The 18,991-nt window shown below is 41.9% G+C and overlaps 1 protein-coding gene across 3 annotated transcripts in view; it reads right to left on the reverse strand.

Moving 5' to 3' along the window:
* Positions 1-18,991, reverse strand: part of LOC118096415 (disintegrin and metalloproteinase domain-containing protein 9-like) — a 32,654-nt gene that overhangs the window by 4,560 nt on the left and 9,103 nt on the right. For 2 of the 3 annotated variants that reach the window (XM_088670453.1, XM_088670452.1), the window contains exons 4-19: positions 17,131-17,207; positions 16,270-16,348; positions 13,565-13,641; positions 12,406-12,616; positions 11,170-11,235; positions 11,014-11,085; positions 9,393-9,565; positions 8,551-8,635; positions 7,140-7,261; positions 6,520-6,691; positions 4,592-4,681; positions 3,463-3,658; positions 3,242-3,347; positions 2,267-2,441; positions 1,109-1,189; positions 93-198 (exon numbers count right to left, since the gene is read on the reverse strand). In XM_088670453.1, coding sequence (XP_088526579.1) covers positions 93-198; positions 1,109-1,189; positions 2,267-2,441; positions 3,242-3,347; positions 3,463-3,658; positions 4,592-4,681; positions 6,520-6,691; positions 7,140-7,261; positions 8,551-8,635; positions 9,393-9,565; positions 11,014-11,085; positions 11,170-11,235; positions 12,406-12,616; positions 13,565-13,641; positions 16,270-16,348; positions 17,131-17,207 — 1,888 coding nt within the window. Of the gene's footprint in view, positions 1-92; positions 199-1,108; positions 1,190-2,266; positions 2,442-3,241; positions 3,348-3,462; positions 3,659-4,591; positions 4,682-6,519; positions 6,692-7,139; positions 7,262-8,550; positions 8,636-9,392; positions 9,566-11,013; positions 11,086-11,169; positions 11,236-12,405; positions 12,617-13,564; positions 13,642-16,269; positions 16,349-17,130; positions 17,208-17,384; positions 17,511-18,991 lie in introns of those variants that run through there. The other variant, XM_088670454.1, reaches the window with a different exon arrangement.

The following is an 18,991-nucleotide window of genomic DNA, read 5'->3' on the forward strand; positions in this document are numbered from 1 at the left end:
CTAGCAGGACCAGTGATCAGGGGTAATGGGAATTGTAGTCCAAAACAGCTGGAGACCCAAGTTTGGGAAACCCTGCTCTAGCTCATTCTTACCTATGTGAGTTGGGCCACTGTCTATGCTACCACCGTATCCAGATTTGTCACAATAAGGAGGTGCCCATCCAGGATCACAATGGCAATTGCCTTTGTTGTTGCATACCTACAGGAAAGAAGGACCAAAAAAGAGGTGAAAAATTAGGCTAGGGATGGTGAAGCTGTTGGCCATTTGTCATGGGATGATGGGAGCAGATGTCTAGGAACAAACAGAGGGTTCTCCACCCCTCCATTAGGCCCCATTATGTTCTGACTTCCTTGAGGAAATGCTACGATGAACACAGCTTTCCTTGACTTCAAGGCAGAAAAAAAAGCAATGAGTACAACCAAAGCAAACGACAGATATGTATGCTATGGAATAAAGAACACTGACCTAATTTAGTGATTTGCCATTTCTAAATATGTTCAATGATGCTAACATTGTCTGGCTCCAGATTGTGTCTGCTGCAACCAGCAGCATGTATGATAGTTCCCACGCACAAAACAGGTGGGCTGCCAAATATTTTAATGGTTCTTAAATGTTTCTAATTGTTGTTGCTAATCATTTTAATATTTCTTGTAAGCTGCTTAGAGATTTTGCTACAATCAAGTTGTATATAAATTTTGTTAAGAAAACAGTTTGTTTTTTTATTTTTACAAAATTTATATCGCACCTTTTCTCCCAAAGGAGCTCAGGGTGACATGTTTGGTGCTACTGTGCAAATACATGGGAACGGAGCCTACCACCAAAACAGGTTCAGAATTACAATTCTGTATAGTGCGGGAATCCTGATTCTGAAACTGGTCTGAAAGCCATACTAAGAGGGCTTCACAAAATTGATGGCAAGGTGCAGGAAATAGCTATTCAAACCACATGCTGCCCACTCCTTTACAGCAATTGTTTCTGGTGGCAATAAAGACTGCAAGAAAATCTTATCAATAGCTGAACTGTTTTTATAGCCAGAATATTGGAATATTATACAATCTTTTTTTCAGCTCTACCTCTGGAATAATAGCATCATCATTTTCTTACTTACTGCACGGTCATTGCATGTTTTCTTTACATCACAATTGTAGCCAAGCAGGCTTGCATTGACACACTTGAAATCAACACAGGCCTGAAAAAACAAAAAGGAACACAAGCTTTAAAGTTTGAAAGCATATGTCTTTAAAAATACCAAAGTGTAATGCAGAAACAACGGGCAGGCTCAGACTTCACGCTAAATCATAAGTTTGGATGTAACACTAAACATAAATAGCTTAGAATTACCTGCATGAACCACAATAAGCCTTGGGCTCACACCCTCCCTCCTTCCCCTGAACAACTCTTTTGCAACCAAGAAAAGGAGAGCAAAAGATTTCACATTCAACTATTTATTTATTTGCTGCATTTATATCCCACCTCTTTACTCTCCAAGGAGCTCGAGGTGGTATCCATGGGTCTTCCTCTCCTCATTTAATCCCCACGGCAACCCTGTGAGGTAAGTTAAGCAGAGAGGCAACGACTGGCCCCCTGCGAGCTTCATGGTTGAATGGGGATTTGAACCCTTGTCTCCCACGTCTTGGTCCAGCACTGTAACCACTATGCCACACCTTTGTGTCTGAATGTGAGGAACTCTGGGTACTTAAAACTCTAGTTAGTTCAAGCAAGCTGGAATCACATGACGGTTTATGATTCTGATTTGTTTGGGTAGCTAGTGTTTTAACTAACCAGAGTTTGGGCACAGTGGGGAACTCCGGTAAGTTTAAAGATGGAAGTGGATGCTTCAAATCTCATCCTCTGGTGTGTGCTAGAGAGGGACGGAGGCTGGGTGCCAGCATGAGGCTTGCCACAGCCTGTGCATATAACTCCAACAATGGCTTAACATTACATCTGAAACCTGAAGCACACAATTAAGAAACCAGGTTTCTGTGGATGGTTTATTATAAGGTTTCCATGAGATACAAATCGGCTTTTTCTTCCCAGGCAGGGCACCTGTGCCTTCTAAAGCTATATGACAGGTAGCAAGTGAAGAGCTGCAACTGTGGAATCGCTGCTTGTCAGGGAATAGGGTTAGAAAAAAATGGTTGGCAATACAAACTAAATACAAAAAGGCAGTTTTGGAAATACAGACATAACTCGGACTGTAATCTGAATCCTGTTTGCACCTGCATCATCGAGCAGGGAGTTTGTGATGCGAAGGACACTCTCTTACCTTCCCTTCTGCACAAGCTGTGCCTCTGTTAACCAAAGCTGGATCGGGAACATCTGATCCCAGAGCAAAGTCAGTAGTCACACACCTAACGCCATCTTGAATCTGGCTGTATATCTGGGATGGAAGATTCTGTTGACTGACAGATGTGCAGTGAATCTTGCCACAAAGGCTATTGCTGCAATAAAAATGAAGTGCAAAAATTAAGAAAGTGGGGAACACCAGAGTAAATATCAAAGTACCTCCCATCTTCTAATGTCTATACAAGCATACATGGTTCTGTTTGCTCCAGTTTTTAAAATGCCACCAATCATGTTTGTACAAACTAAATGATCCATATTAGCAGTTTAACTGCATAAAATCTGGACTGCTTTTAGGGAGGAAGAAAGACCGCATGTATCAGCTTCAGAGGAGCTATCCTGCATGCTTTATGAAGCTGGGGGAAAGCACTGTGGCCATGTGTTTCTCCTTCCCATTGTGTGCCAGCTGCTCCAAGATTCAGTCCTGCATTAAGCCAGAGTTCCCTGTTACATCCAAACTGGGGGAGTCTGGCTTAATATCATTTAACAAATGAGGATAATAAAGCAGGATTGTATTCCGATTTGTTAACTAGCATTAAGCTGGGGTCCCCTGCTTTAAACATAATGGCTTGATGCCAACTAGGATCTTTGTGTCAAAACCAATGGGTGATTGTAAATGGGGAAGTGAGAGAGATGAGCATCAGTGGTGAACTTTGGGCCCCGTGTGATGCTAAAATTTGGCACCCCTGCCTCTTGCACTCAGTTCTAAAAGCATTATTTTGTCACCCTCTGCAGCATGGCACCCAATGCATTTGCACCAGTCAAACCACCTAAAACCGTCTCTGGTGCTTGGCTACAGTTACATAAACCATGGTTTATGAAGCCATTGCCTATCATCTATTAGGGTTTCAGCTTCCATGAAGCAACAGCGTATAAATATGACTTCCTGAGTACTTACGCTTGAGAACATTTAACAAAATCTCCTTTTGACATTCCACAGTTGCCGAGCCTGTCTCCATTACTATTGGCTGTTTCAAAACAAGCATTTGGCCCTTTCTTTGCTCCTATAAAAACAACAGAAACGTATTTGTCAAAAATAGTCCGTTTTCTTAAACATAGCTGTTTCTGCTAACTTAATAACAGTTGTGTTACATGGGCTATAAACCGTTTAAAACATACCCTTTCCAAAGAGGGATTCACACTGAGAATCATAATTCTGACAAATTCCAGCATAGCAATAGTCTTTCATATTGTTGCATGGGTAGCCATCCATGATATACACATCATCTGGGCAGTTGGGATATGTTCCATTGCAATATTCAGGGAGATCACAGGCATTCATTTTTGCCCTGCACTGCACTCCTGCGACCTTGAACTAGAAAACAGAATTTTATTTATTTTGTTTGCTTGGTAACCATAGCAAAGACGCTATAACAATATGTGGAAGTGACACGGGATAAAGAAGAGTAAAAATGCCTTTTGACAGCAGCTTGTAAAAAGGGAGAAGAGGCAGGAACAATTCCTGGTACTCAGCTTCAATAAAAGGGTAAGTTGATAGGGTTGCTAGCTATACTGAAGGAAATATGACAGAAGGTGCTGTTGTTCCAACTATGGCAAAATAATAATAAAAATACAAGAAGCAGGGCTAGCCCAGTAAATTTTGCTGCCTGAGGGGAAGGACAAGATAGAGCTCTCCGAACACTCTCCACCCCCACCAATTCCATGTTCTGAAACTAGGGATGTTGGCGAATTCTGCAAGAAATGCAAGCAGAAAGTGCAGGTGTTTGCTTATTCATCCTATATCTGGAACAGAAATTGATGCAGGATGCAATCGGTATTCACCATTGGTGCTGTTTTCAATGTGCAAATGGTATGTAATTTATTATCTTTGTGCCTTCCATTTATTTGCATTGTTTCCTTTGCACTGAAATTAATGGTGTAGAGTAGCGTAATGATTACACGATTAATTATGTAAAATTTCACTGAAATGAATAGCATTGCTTTTGTCAGAAGCCAAACTGCAGTGGAATGGAAACAGCACTGCATAGGCTAACAAGGTGGAACAGAAATCAGTGCCTTCTTACATTCCTCACTGAACCAGTAGCTCAATTTTACTTCAGCACTGGTTATGGGTCAGCATCCGCCACACCTAAGCTAGCTTTAGGAGGAGCAGGACACGCAGGGTGACATACATACAGCTCTGTTCTCTAACACCTCATGGCTGCTTCTTGCCCTCCAGTGGCCTTGCTTCTGGGTAAATAAGCATAGCATTGTGTTGCACGTGTACAGAAAGAGCAATCTAGCTTACTTGACACTTCTCACAGCACAATCCTTCAGCACACTCTGATCCAGCTTTTAGTTTGCACGTGGCAGCATCACAACAAGGGTTGGTACACTCCTGTTAGGAAAAAAGACTTCAGTTGGACACAGTGTTAAATTGTCAAAAGCAACTTATGTTAGTTGCCCACTGAATCCCTCCTTAGAGAGCCCCTTCATCTGGGGGTGGGGCGGGGGTGTGTGTCTTCTGTTCTTGATTTGGAGGGCTGCAATTCTAACCCCCCATTTTTCAGGTAGAAATCCCCATTAATTCACTAGGACTTGCCTCTGAGTAGATCTGGTCAGAATCACGCTATGCGTGTTTTAGTTTATTGCTTGGGAGGGTGGGCAGAGAAGAGAATTTGGCTGGGCATTTCCCCACACCAGTTTCCATTGCGATGAACCAATGAATGCCCTGTAGGAATCTTTTATCTTTGCTCCAGGGGCTTAGAAAGGGAACCAGGGGTGTGTGGATGTGAAGAGAGGGTGGTTTTTACTTGTACAGCTCTCTTTGTCTGAGGTATGCAGGTAGGATGCCTCTACCCCTAACACGGAACAAGGCAGTAAACTAGCCCAGTAGCTGGAGGGGGGAAACCTGTTGCCCTGCGATGCTAGTCAACTAATTGAAGGGATACAGTTTGACTTTAAAGCACATCCTGAGTGAAGTCTGTATAGTACAGTCCACATTTATTTAGGCTGTTTACTGCCCAATGTGTGGAGCTGCTATTGAGGGCCAACTTACTTCCAACTGTGGTGACACACATTGGCATCTAAAGGGCGTTTGTTGAAAGTTAAGAACATTGCTACTAGCAATACAGTGATGCCTCGCAAGACTAATTTAATTTGTTCCGCAAGACGAATTCATTTTGCGAAAAATTCGTCTTGTGAATCACGGTTTCCCATAGGAATGCATTGAAATTTCTTTTTTTGCCCATAGGAACACATTAATTAAATTTCAATGCATTCCTATGGGAAACCGTGATTCGCAAGATGAATTTTTCGCAAAACGTATTCATCTTGCGAGTCACCATCAGATCGCAAGACGCATTCATCTTGCGAAATATTCGTCTTGCAGGGCATTCGTCTTGCGAGGTACCACTGTATATCACAGCTTCTATAGCCTCCATATAGTAGGAGTATTTAAAATGAGAGTCATCATAGTGACTTGTTGTTAAAAGTGGAAGTTGGCAAATGTATCCTCTTTTTTGCTATTCAAAATATGGCAAACCTAATTTATCTCCATCTAGATAAGGGAAGTGTAGAAATCCTATTCCCTCCTGAAGAAGTGTTACACCCATTGTCTCCCTGAAAACACATACAGTACATTCTTCAGCAACTCTTTATTCATGCAAATGGTTGGTGCTTGCAGGTCCAGCTATCGCCAGTCAACTATGAATAAATAAACTAGTTTGACAAATTTAGTAGTTTCTTCTACTACAAACTACAGCATTGATGATACAAGATTAAAATCTCAGTTGGTACCTATGAGCATTATCTGAACCACCTGCACCCCCACCCCATTCAGTGTTATAAATGGCAGTAAAACTTCCTGTTTCATTATCCCTTCCTTCTTGATGTGATTATTAAGTATTTACCTTTTGTTACACGTGGATTTCTCCTTGTTCTCTTAACCCTTTTCTCTATCCATGCCTAACAGAGCAGGTGTGAGGGAGAAAGGAGACAGAAATTGTGCACATTGCCTCGAGCAGTGGTAACCTCCACATCTGTCAGGGTGGTCAAACAAGATACAAAACCTCCTCTTCCCCTGCCCTGTTCTTTGACTCAGTCTGGAGTAGCAGTGGACAAAATTTTTAACTAACTCGCTGTTGTACTACACCAAACACAGGGTGGGGGTAGTGGGAGGAACAAAAATCAATGCACCGAATGCTATATCTAAATATTAATTCAAGAAACACCTACTTCTGGTGTGCCACAATCACATTCTTCATTTTTATCCACAATGTTGTTGCCGCAGGCGGGCTCTGTATAAATATCACTTGGCTTGGGAGGATTTCGAAGGCAGGTTCCTCTGCCTCTCAAAATGAGGTCCTCAAAATCATTGGCGCTGCAGCTGCTGAAGTTCTTGGACCCACTAGAAAGCACAAAATTGCCTGTGTTTTGCATATCTGTTTGTCCAGACTATGAAGTAGTGCATTTTGTCACTAGAAATCATCGTCTTATCAATGCCATCTACTTCCTGTTTTAAGGAATGAAAACCACACTTTTTGCAAAAGAAGGAAAGGAACAGAGCTGGCCCACCCATAAGGCCCACCACCTGAGAAGAGGGATTGACTGTTAAATCACTCTGAAAATCGTAGCTCTGTGAAGGGAATAGAAGTCTCAGCAGATTACAGCTCCCTGGATTCTTTGAGGGGAAGACATGACTGTTTAAAGTGGTTTGGTACTGCTTTAGGTGTATAGTGAGATGTGGCCTTCAATTGATCTTAAGCACCAACAGAAGATTGGCAGATAGACCCCCAATCTACAAATTAAAAATAAATAAGACAAGTTGCTATAATAAAATAAATAAGGGTTCTTACTTATCTGAACTGTGCATAATGTAGTGACCTGAACATCTTCCGTCATCATGATTCATACCCAAATTGTGTCCTAGCTCATGTGCAACAACTGTAGCGTGAGCTATCACAGCACCATGGTTAAACTGGCAAAGAGAGCAGAAATGGCAAAACCATTAAAATGGTTAAACTGGCAAAGAGAGCAGAAATAGGGGTATGCAGAGGGAGACACTGTGAAATCCCCTTGTCTTAGTGCTAATGTCTAGTTAAATAACACCCATAGCAACAATTGTATGAGAGACTTAACAAAGTAGTACAGGAAGAGCCAACTCAATGTATATTGCTGCCTAGGCAAAAACTAATTATCTGCCCCCCCCCTACTGTATCCTGTTTCATGGAGGGGAGAGAGAGTGGTCGATTCTATTTAACACATCATGAATAGTTCAAACAGAGCATTATAAAAAGAATACAGTAGTAAATGTCTGCCCTATAATTAATACTCATTTTATAGAAGTCCATGTTCTACAATCTTTTATCAACTCATAATTAACTCTACATAGTGTTCTACCTCAAGTCAAGATTTGTCCAGCACGTATTGATCAGCCCTCAGCGATACCAGCTCAAGCATGGAATCTAGCATCTCTGCAACATCCTTCACTTCCATTTTTAACATTGTCATTTTTTTTTATTTGAAAGCACAGCTCTTAAGCATTGATTCTATAGACACTTATTGGAAGCAAGTCCCATTGAACTCAGCGGAGTTTGTTTCCAAGTAGAGATGTTGAGAACTGCACTGTGCAGTCCATGGAATATGCTTCAAAAAGTATAATTATGCCTTATAAAATCACAATAACCTGTGCAAGAGGTTGGATTGATTATAAAAATAAGAAAACATACTGCTCTATTTTATTTTCATTTTTAATTGAAATAGAATTTGAGCCATCACAGTACAAAATTAGATTCTCCTTCCCATCACGCTGCAGATAGCTATACCAGAAATTATCAGTCTGCTCACTATGATCCTTTTTAATGAGTGGTTATTTTGTTTTGCTGTTGACTGCAAGTCTAAACATATAATCAAGGCAAAAATTGGCTCAAGCTCTGCCATAATCAAAAACTGGACTAAATGTATACAATGTTGATGCAGGTATGCCTTTGCTAAGACACTTTGCTAAGACATCTTTGCTAAGACATCTTGCTTTGTAGAGCCCTTCATTACATAGTTGGAAAACAATTTTTTTGTAAACCAGTTTGAGATCCTGTTACTGTCAAGAAGTATGTATATGTGTGTGTATTTAAATAAAATAATTAATAAATAAATATAACGAGCAACCTCATGGCGAATCTTAAGGTCCTGTTGAATTGGCTGGACGTGCAAACATTTTCTACTTAATAGGCCAACATGTCCACAACTAAGAGAATATAGTGTACTTACTGTGCTGATTGACCCTCCATGATTCGGACTACAGACTGTGCCAACGAAAGCCATTCCAACCGTTGCACCAAATGCACTTCTCCCTCTGCAATGCAGGAACAGAATGAGTGTAATGCTTTTCAAATATGTTTGGGGCTATGCAGTGCAATATGAGAATTTCAACTTTCACATCAGAGAAAAAAAACATGCTGAGTCCTCATGCTTGCAGGAATAAGGTCAAGACCTGTTTGTTAAAATTCTTTCTGCTAAAACTCCAGGAACGTATAAAGCCTAGGTATGCGGAAGGGCTATGGTTCAGTGGCAAAGCATGAGAAAGGTCAAAGGTTCAATTTCTGGCATTTCCATGCAGGGTTGGGAAACACCCCTGTCTGAAATCCTAGAGAGCTACTGAACTAGACTGACCAGTGGTCTGAGCAGCTTCCTAGATTCACATGAGTTCCGTGGCTGGGTGATGGTGGAGTTGGGAGAAATGTTCTTCTCCTAACTTAACACAACTATCAAGCTAGTCACTTTTGTTCTCAGCCTTATCCCTCTCCACCTTGGATTATTCCATGAACCAAAACCTCTCTTTAAATAGTGGCCAGTTCCCAAGATAAAAAAACAAGAACACACACAAGGCACTCAACCCACATCTTCTGCCAAATTCTCAGAACATAAAATTGCACAATCTGAAGGGGAAAACCAACACATGTGACCGGACAAAGCATATGAAGCATGCAGGTTAAGTGCAGTTGGTGACATTTTCCTAAACTGAGTTGTTCCCTTGGGCAGCAGAATCTCAAGAGTTCAGTGTCCCAGTCAGTAATCACAGATAGGTTTATGTAGAGAGGGGAAAACCTTACATGATGAGGTGGCTGACATCATTTCGTGATCTCTTCAGGAGATTTGTCTCTCTCCAGGATGCGAATTTGCCCAGCACATCTCCAGCTGAACCACTATCCACATCTATAGGGTTTCCTTGAGTCCATATTTCTAGCCCAATTAGGACAACTTGTATATTTAAGGGACTGAACATCTGCACATACAAAATTGTTATTATTATGAAGATCTAAGGAATTTGATTAGGTATTGCTCCCCCAAATCCTTGGTGTTTGTCCACCTCTACCCCCAAAGGAACGTCATGGTACATGCTTCATCTGCTCCCAATAGTTATGCGTTCAACACAGTAAAGACAAGACATTTTTTGATGAATTGTGCTCCCCATCATGCATACAGATGTACATCTAAAGCAAGCTCTGCATATGATTCACATCCCACAGTCACCCAACCTTTATGCATTTCACCAAAGGCCATTACTCCCAATGAGAATTGTATCTGTGTTGAGGAGCAGGACTCTTTAGGAGTGAAATGGAATTTAGTGTAACAAACACAATCCACAAATGACCTAAAGCACTGTGACTGCCAAAACTGGCTTCATAGGCTCTTAAAAACCACACAGGGTTGCAGGGGGATGGGGCTAATCTTTTTAAGTAGCAAGGAACCTATGAGCAACTGTGGGGTTTGAGCTATATATATAAAAAAATCCACAACAGACTCAATGCAAAGGGGCAGGAGTAGCAATTGACACTGCTGAAACAGTAGTGAAACATGGCTCCGCAATGCCTTTCAAGATGTAGGGAGATGTGGAGGTGGGGGGTTACTGGGCAGGCCTTGACTTTTAGAATGGAATTCCAATGACTGGTCCGCAGGCTGGATCCAGAGGGCATATGGGCCTGATCCAGCCCGTGGTCCTTACTTTGCCAAGCCATGTTCTACAGTGGTACCTCGGTTTATGAACACAATTGGTTCCGGAAGTCTGTTCATAAACTGAAGCGTTCATAAACTGAAGCGAACTTTCCCATTGAAAGTAATGGAAAGTGGATTAATCCGTTCCAAGCGGGTCCCGGGCGTTCGTAAACCGAAAATTTGTAAACCGAGGTGTTTGTAAACCGAGGTTCCACTGTATATCTATACTGTATCCAAAATCAGATGCCCAATGAATCATTGCCTCCTTCACCAACTCGTCCTTTTTCTCCCCTTCCAATAAGATGCTATAGATATTAGATAATAATTTATTCTTCTCCCCTAGAATTATTTCCCCAAAATCTGATTCTTCTTCAAATAATTATTCCAAGAGATGTCTTGACTGGATTCATTTTCATACATACGTTCAGTATTTGTAGGCTCTCTTAAATATTCTGAAGGATCACTAACCTAAATCTTACACAGTTTTGTATGCTTTTGTTAAGCACATTTTTTGCTGAAGTCCATAGTATGCAAAGCCTGGCAATAGACAAACCGATTACACATCTGAACATAAGAAAGAGCCTGATTCTGCTAAGGCAGGCCATGCAATTAGCCTCTGCGCACTTACTGATTTGATATAATCCAGTTACTGATAAAAATATTACTGTAGTGTTTTGACATTTTCTGCAAAATAGTGTGATAAAGCACAGTCTAATGAATGTCTCTGTGAGGACTTACCCCATCAACATAATTAGCCAGTTCTACTGTTTCCTTTTGTACAGCTTCAGCATCAGATTTCTTCAGCAAGTACTGAAACAATTCAAAATATAAGATTTTCTAGAGCAGGAAATTCAAATACTTTGGCAAAAAGCATTGAGTTGAGAGAGAAATTACCCTGTTTTTATCAACAACCATATACAGTTCGACATATCTTTTCTCTGGCAGTACGGCTCGCCTTCTCTGTAACGAGGAAAACAGACCACATGACATTACATATATTTCCAGACTGCATTTTTTATTTTTATTTTGAAGTAATTCAAATAGATAAGTTAGCTATAAAAAGTACATAAAATATTTTAGGAGGTGCCAGGCATCCAAGGAAAAGGCCAATTCGTTGGCTGAACTGGCATTCTATAAATTTTCTAACACACCATTGTATGTTTGGAGGGGGGGTCAGTATAGATTATGTCCTTAGACAGGCACCCCCAAACTTCGGCCCTCCAGATGTTTTGGCCTACAACTCCCATCTTCCTCAACCACTGGTCCTGTTAGCTAGGGATCATGGGAGTTGTAGGCCAAAACATCTGGAGGGCCGCAATTTGGGGATGCCTGCCCTTGGATCTCATCCTGTGAGCTTGTATCCAGTAAGGGCTAGAATCTAGTAGAAGAGGCTGTGGAACCTGCCAAACCAGTTCCTTTGCTAAGGTAATGGCTTTGGCTGGTCAGTTAAGTGCCTAAAATCAGCATCTCAAAGAATAAGCCAGGCTGCAATCTTACAACTCAGTGATGCTAGTCATTTTCCCCACTCATCTCATCTAGCTGGCTGCCACATGATTCTAGATATAAGAACTATAGCCCAAGTAGATTGTGTGAGCAAGAGAAACATGCCTTGCTCTGTGCTGAGCCTAAACTGGACTTTGGGGTTCCCTGGAAACCAGTGGGATAGAAAGATCTATTGGAGCGCAGTGCTGTAAGCCCTTCCATCCCATCCCATCCCATCCCATCCCATCCCATCCCATCCCATCCCATCCTCTCTCTCTCTCTCTCTCTCTCTCTCTCTCTCTCTCTCTCTCTCTCTGTGTGTGTGTGTGTGTGTAGATAAAACCATATATCTTAACAGCACCACAATAATTTGACTCACCTGGGGCATGGAGCAAGCAGAAAGGTGTAATGCAAATTATCCAAGTTAAACTGAAATTAACTCAGTATGAAAATATACTTTTCTATCTAATCTTGCCCCCTTTCCCATGGGAATATTTTAACTATGGAAATAAAGTGCCACGGAGAGACTTGCTGGAAATAAACCACCAGTCTCAGTTTGAAACCAGAAGGATTGTTGCTAAAAGCTAGAATAAATAGTTTAGACAAGGTGTACTATTTTCGAAAAACAATGTACGAATGCTTTTTTACCCTTAGAATTTTGTCCGAATTGAAGGGACTGTGTGAGATATTTGTGTATTTGAGAAAAGTCTTTGTGCTCTGCTCATGGTCTTCATTTGGCACACCACATGAAAAGGGCTCATGGGGAGAGTTTTCTAAGGCATAGAAGAAGTGCTCAAATCGATCTGATCCATCGACTGGTTCCAAGCCATATCGCTTGCCACCAATATGAAGCATTCCCCTGAAACCACAGAAAGCAAGAAAAGTTACCTGGCCGTGTCCTGCTCACCCACATCCACATCGATAACAGTTCAGCCTAAGTTAACTATTGCTAAACCATTCGTAGCGATAGCATTTACTACAACAATATATAAAATGTGTTAAGTTTCTCGAAAGGCTAGTTGAGTTAACTGTCTAGGCTGCCTACACTTTAACCCATTAGTTACCCAAAAGTGTAACCCAAATGTGTACTTTTTTTTTCTTAATCCAGGATCATTTATGCTCGTATTCAGCAGGTTGCATTCAATCTAGACTGATTCTAGATCCTGACATCAACAAGAATGGGTGTGTGCTTACTTGATGCACATTTGAAAACTGTGATCGGGTTATCTGTGCCTTTTCTTCTCTGCACAGGGCCCAGGTGAATGAATGAATCACCCTGCTGGGATAGCCCAGTTGGTAGAGTATGAATCATAGAATCATAGAGTTGGAAGAGACCACAAGGGCCATCCAGTCCAACCCCCTGAGACTCTTCATCTCAGGGTTGTGGGTTCAAGCCCCATATTTTGCATTGCAGGGAGTTGGACTAGATGTCCCTTGTGGTCCCTTCCAACTCTGCAATTCTATGATTCTATAAGAAGGCTGACTGCAATCTTAGTATACACCCACATATCATTGGGGAGCTGGGGTTAGACCCCTGCACTGCAAGGACCACTTCCATTTGTTTTCAAACAGCTGTACTGTGGGGGCAACAGAGAATCAAATTGCAATAAGCTCCCCCCCCCCCCCGGAATGAAATTGATTTCTCAAGAAGTGATTTTCAGGGGCAAGAAATAGGCAATAGATCTAGATTGTGTGTGGACTATTGTAGCAAAAGCAAGAGCTCAGACTCCCATTGATTCTAAAATAAAATGTCAAACAGATTAAAACGTATTTGCCTCCAAATGAAGTTAGAATGAAAAGGTAGTACCTAAGGCCATCACAGGTACTGAGAGCAAGCAGGGAGTCCTCAATCCCTTCAACAACTCCACGGTAATAGCAGTGAGCCTGAAACCAAACAATTAATAGTGTTTTTCTCATGCAAACAACAGACGCAACCTGTAATTTGGTGTACAAACTATGCTTTGTTTACTCAAATTGGCACACACACTATGTGGTTTTCTGGCTTCTGATGCAACTTATTTCCAAGTCCTGTTTTTCATCAACCATCCTGTGATGAGGATTTAAGGAGAGAGAGGAAGGGAGGCTAAGGCCACCTCAGAGCCACCTCCGTTTGTGGTTTTCCCTCCCCACCATAGGCCCTTTCTACTGTCAATCAATTCCCCTGTGGGAAGGATGCAAACGACTTTTTACATGCTGACAGTATTTATTGCATGCTTTTTAAATGTAGCTTAAAATTTATTGTAAGCTGCCTTAGAAAGATTGTTATCCTGTTGATACGGTTTGCTTCACAGGCTTTGGATTGTGCTTTTGTTCTGTTTTGAATGCCCATCACTGAACATTATTCCAAACAGTGTCACGAAGCACTCACCTGGGGGGACTTTGGTTAAGGAAGTTCCCTGCCTTGGAGGAGAAGTGGTGTATAGGGGCTGGTGTCAGCTATTTACCTCTGTAGAAAAGCCCAGAGGAAAAATTCATAGAATCATAGAGTTGGAAGAGACCACAAGGACCATCCAGTCCAACCCCCTGCCAAGCAGGAAACACCATCAAAGCATTCTTGACATATGGCTGTCGAGCCTCTGCTTAAAGACCTCCAAAGAAGGAGACTCCACCACACTTCTTGGCAGCAAATTCCACTGTCGAACAGCTCTTACTGTCAGGAAGTTCTTCCTAATGTTTAGGTGGAATCTTCTTTCTTGTAGTTTGAATCAATTGCTCCGTAATGGATTCGAAAGATGCAAAGACCTGAGTCAATGAGGTGGTTGAATTCCTGCAGGTGAGTGCGTTGTGACCCTGCCTTCTGCATTAAATGCAGCCAATACAACTTTGATGTTGTTCAGATGCTTGATTATCATCTTCCAAAGCAACTACTCTATTCGCAGCTTAAGAATGGAAAGTAAAATGGCAGTGGACGGCAAAAGAGATTTAAAGATGCTCTCAAGGCAAATCTTTAAAAAATGTAGTATAAGCATAGATAATTTAGAAACACTGGCCTGCGAGTGCTCCAGTTGGAGAATAGCCTCTACGAAAGATGTCATATGAAGGCAGCCCTGTTTAGGGAAGTTCTTAATGATTGATGTTTTAATGTATTTTTAATCTTTTGCTGGAAGCCACCCAGAATGGCTGGGGAAACCCAGCCAGATGGGCAGGGTTTAAATAAATATATTATTATTATTATTATTATTATTATTATTATTATTATTATCTCTGAAGAAGCATGAGCTCAGGGCAAAAGGGAGAAACATGCTAAGAGGAAGGCATGTTTGGCAAATCCTCACTGTGATCAACTCCCGCCCAGAAACCTATGTCCCACTGTGGAAGGACGTGTGGGTCAAGAATTGGCCTCCACAGTCATGGACACACTGTTAAGAAGACAATCTTACTCGATTATGAGTGATTGCCAAATAAAGAAGAAGAAAAGATTGGTTCAAACCATAGCAAGGACTGTGTTTAGGAGAACACAATGTAAGGGCAGGTCTATAACCTCCCACTCCCCTTTGGAAGTGAGTTGATCCAACCTCCCTCTGTTCTCTCTTATTCTGGCCGGTAATATTACAGAGTTTCTAAGCCATGTTTTCCCAACCTGGTGCCCTGCAGCCTGCCAGCCTTAAAACAACAATAACATCTGGAGAGTATCAGGTTGAGGAAGGCTATTCCAGGTACATGAGGCATTTTTGACCAACCATCTTATAGCAGTTTAGAGCATTTAAACCAAGGGTGGCATTCAAGAGAGCCAGTGTGGTATAGTGGTTAAGAGTGGTAGGCTCGTAATCTGGTGAACAAGATTCGCGTCTCCACTCCTCCACATGCAGCTGCTGGGTGACCTTGGGCTAGCCACACTTCTCTGAAGTCTCTCAGCCCCACTCACCTCACAGAGTGTTTGTTGTGGGAGAGGAAGGGAAAGGAGAATGTTAGCTGCTTTGAGACTCCTTAGGGTAGTGACAAAGCTCCTCCTCTTCTTAGGGCCCATCCAGACTGGCTCTTGACCAATGCCCAGAAAGCACTGTCCAAGCAGTTTTCTGCTTCTCCTGCATTTTCTAGGCATGGGTCAAGCAGTTTTGCCTTTGCTCCACTGCTTTCCACCAGAAAACCTGCTCTTTAGTAATAAATCAGAGCAATTGCCAATCTGGAGAAAAGCTGATTGATGGTTGCTGCAATTCAGCGGTAAATATCAGGTTTTTTGGGGGGGGGAGTGGCGAGGTAAGGGCAAGGCTGGATGAACCCTAAGTTTTTACTCTGCATGGACTGTTGAAATTACATCCATTTATGTCACCAGGCCAATTCTGAGTTAAGACATAGTTGAATAGTGCCCCAGGGAGTTCTCTTTATCTCTCACACACACCCCTTTATCTTTATGTTTAACTATAAAAATACCTTTCTTGAGGTGGCCAAGAAAGATAAAGGTATCAGGGGTGTGAGACAACTCCCTGGGGCACTATTCAACTACTTCTTACTGCGGGTGTGAATCAATTGTTGCTCAAAGGTGGGGGGGGGGGTCCTCCACCATCACTGTACCTTAGCTTCGAAGGGAGTAGTCTCCAATTTGCCATCTTTTCTGTAGGTATATAGTATGAAATTCTCACCAATAAGGTTTCTGAAAGCATAAAAAAATATAGCATGTGATTTTATGCTGGATTTCTTTTCCTTACTGCATTTTCTGCAGATCAGGAAAATCTGAATTAAATGTGGGGTAGTGCAGGCTGCCCCTTGGATGGGGATAACATCATGTGGACAAGAAGAAAAGCATGTGAGCATGGGTTTGAAACGCCCTTCACTCCTCCCATCCAAAAGTTTCTCTGTTGCATCCCAAGGTAGCTTGTGTTAAAAAATTAGGCCAGGATTCTAGAGACACCTGTAAGCATGCATACAGTACTTCTGCATGCACCCAGAAGAAAGCGGAATTTCTCCCTTTCTGGTACAGCCTCTCATTCCCCATAGGATGCTATGAGGCCACTGGAGAGGCACATCAAGGGCACTGAAGGCTGTTTCTGGAAGGAGGAAGTTGAAAAGTCTGCTTGCATGCACAGAGAGCACCATACTACATGGATCCTGCTGCAGCGGTCCATATTGGGTCTAACAGCTAAGTTCACCCCAGATGGATTGTTTAATATTTGCCAAAAGAAAAGTATATATTAAGTATACAAATTAAAGAGCCACGTACAAATATAAAAAAATGTTTTCTCAGCTGCTGCACCTTGCCTCTCATTCCTGATAATTTGTACACAAACACACATTTTAATACAAGCCATTTAAAAAAAATCCCTTCCCTTGTAGTCCACCATTCACAGTATTCGCCCCAATGAGATTTCATTGCAAATATTATATCAACTAAAATAAAACACAAAAAGGCCTTAGAACGGTATACATAAAACATACTTATTTTTCTTTAATTTCAGGATATGTGTTCCGTTTCCAGTTTGGATCAAGTAAGACAGCTGATTATCTAAATGCTCCTGAAAAATAAATCACATGCAAAACATAATATGCAGTTCTTAAATCTTCATAAAACCAGCAGTGCCTCTGATCAAAAACATGATGCTACAGCTTTGCTCAGTTTTCTAAACAGGCAACAAATCTGCAGAATTCAGTCCAGCAGGTCATTGCATGCACACTCTAGCATGAATACCTACCAATTAGTTCTTTATATTTACACATTATAATAGATCCTCTGCAATTATTTATTTTTAAGGGGGGGTTACACCCCAAGTCTGCAGATCTGCATAGCTGTGACTGGTGCACAATGTGGCTTCTACTGCTGACACAGCTACAGTAACAGCCTATTCAAAGAGCACAGCACAAGCACGTTCAACACTGTGTGCTGCCTGTCAGCTAAAATTATAGACGTAGCTTGCTTTGTAAAGCTACCAGGATACAGCTCAGCCTTCAGGAATGACATCTCACTCCTGGCCACTGACCATGACCAGAGCACTGCATTTGGCAAAAGGCATGGTTGCCTTATTAATACATGTTGGAGTGCTTCTTAGTATCCAACAAAACAGAGACATGGGAAGCTGCCTTATCCCAAGTTAGACCATGGACTCATCTCCCTCAGTATTGTTGATAGTGACTGTCAATGGCCTTCCAGGCTTTCAATCAGGAGTCTTTCCCAGCCCTAGAAATGCCGGGGATGGAACCTGGGATCTTCTGCAAGCAAAGCATTTGTATTTGTATTTGCATGTGTTCTACCACTGAACTATGATCCCTCCCTGGATCCATTCATGCCTGGGAATTGTATTATGCTGGCACAGCTCTCCTTTCACCTGATCCTTTGCTCTGCTAATGTGGTGGGACGTAGAATGGGACCATAAGTCAAACATGCTTATCTTGTTGATAAACATTATCACATAACCTCCTTGCAAACAAATCTGAAGGAAGGCTCAATAGATACCAGACATCATATAACCTTCTCCCAAACTTTGTGCTGACAAATCATGAGGAATGCTCAGGAGACCCACCATTTGGAAGCAAACTCAGTTCCAAGATGGAGACTGCAATGGGGGCTGAATAAGGCTGTGTACGTACTCCCTTTTTCTCTGCATTCAGTGCAGTTGTCTGGGAAGCAGTGTATATACTGTATGACTTTAGCCACAATTCATCTATCCTGTATTTTTAAAATGAAATACTGTGTTTTGATGCTTTGATCTGAAGAAGAAGAATAACATAGCTGGGTTTTAAGCATGTAATGTGTACACAACCCTAGTCCCTGTCAGGTGCTACAGATATCAGGTGATAAACCTAGGATTCTGGGATAATGAAGAAATCAAGATAGGACTGGTAATCCAGTTCCAGCCCTTTACTGGGGGGCCTTATTCAACCTGCCGTCTCCATTTGGGGGCTGAGTCTAGAAGAAGACGACATCTAGCCTAAATTTTGTACTTTTTGAATTCTTCTTTGTCCCACCAGCCCCTGCTTTGTCTAACTTCTAGTTTGATAAAGAGTCCCAGATAACTCAAAAAAGTGGTAAAACTCTGTGAAGTTTAGGTTGGTCCTAATAATGGTATTTGGGGGACGCAGGTGGCGCTGTGGGTTAAACCACAGAGCCTAGGGCTTGCCAATCAGAAGGTTGGCGGTTTGAATCCCTGTGACGGGGTGAGCTCCCGTTGCTCGGTCCCTGCTCCTGCCAACCTAGCAGTTCGAAAGCACGTCAAAGTGCAAGTAGATAAATAGGTACCACTACGGCGGGAAGGTAAACGGTGTTTCCATGTGCTCCTCTGGTTCGCCAGAAGCGGCTTAGTCA

This window comes from Zootoca vivipara, chromosome 5 (assembly GCF_965207765.1).
Source record: "Zootoca vivipara chromosome 5, rZooViv2.hap1.1, whole genome shotgun sequence".
NCBI classification, from domain to species: Eukaryota; Metazoa; Chordata; class Lepidosauria; order Squamata; family Lacertidae; genus Zootoca; species Zootoca vivipara.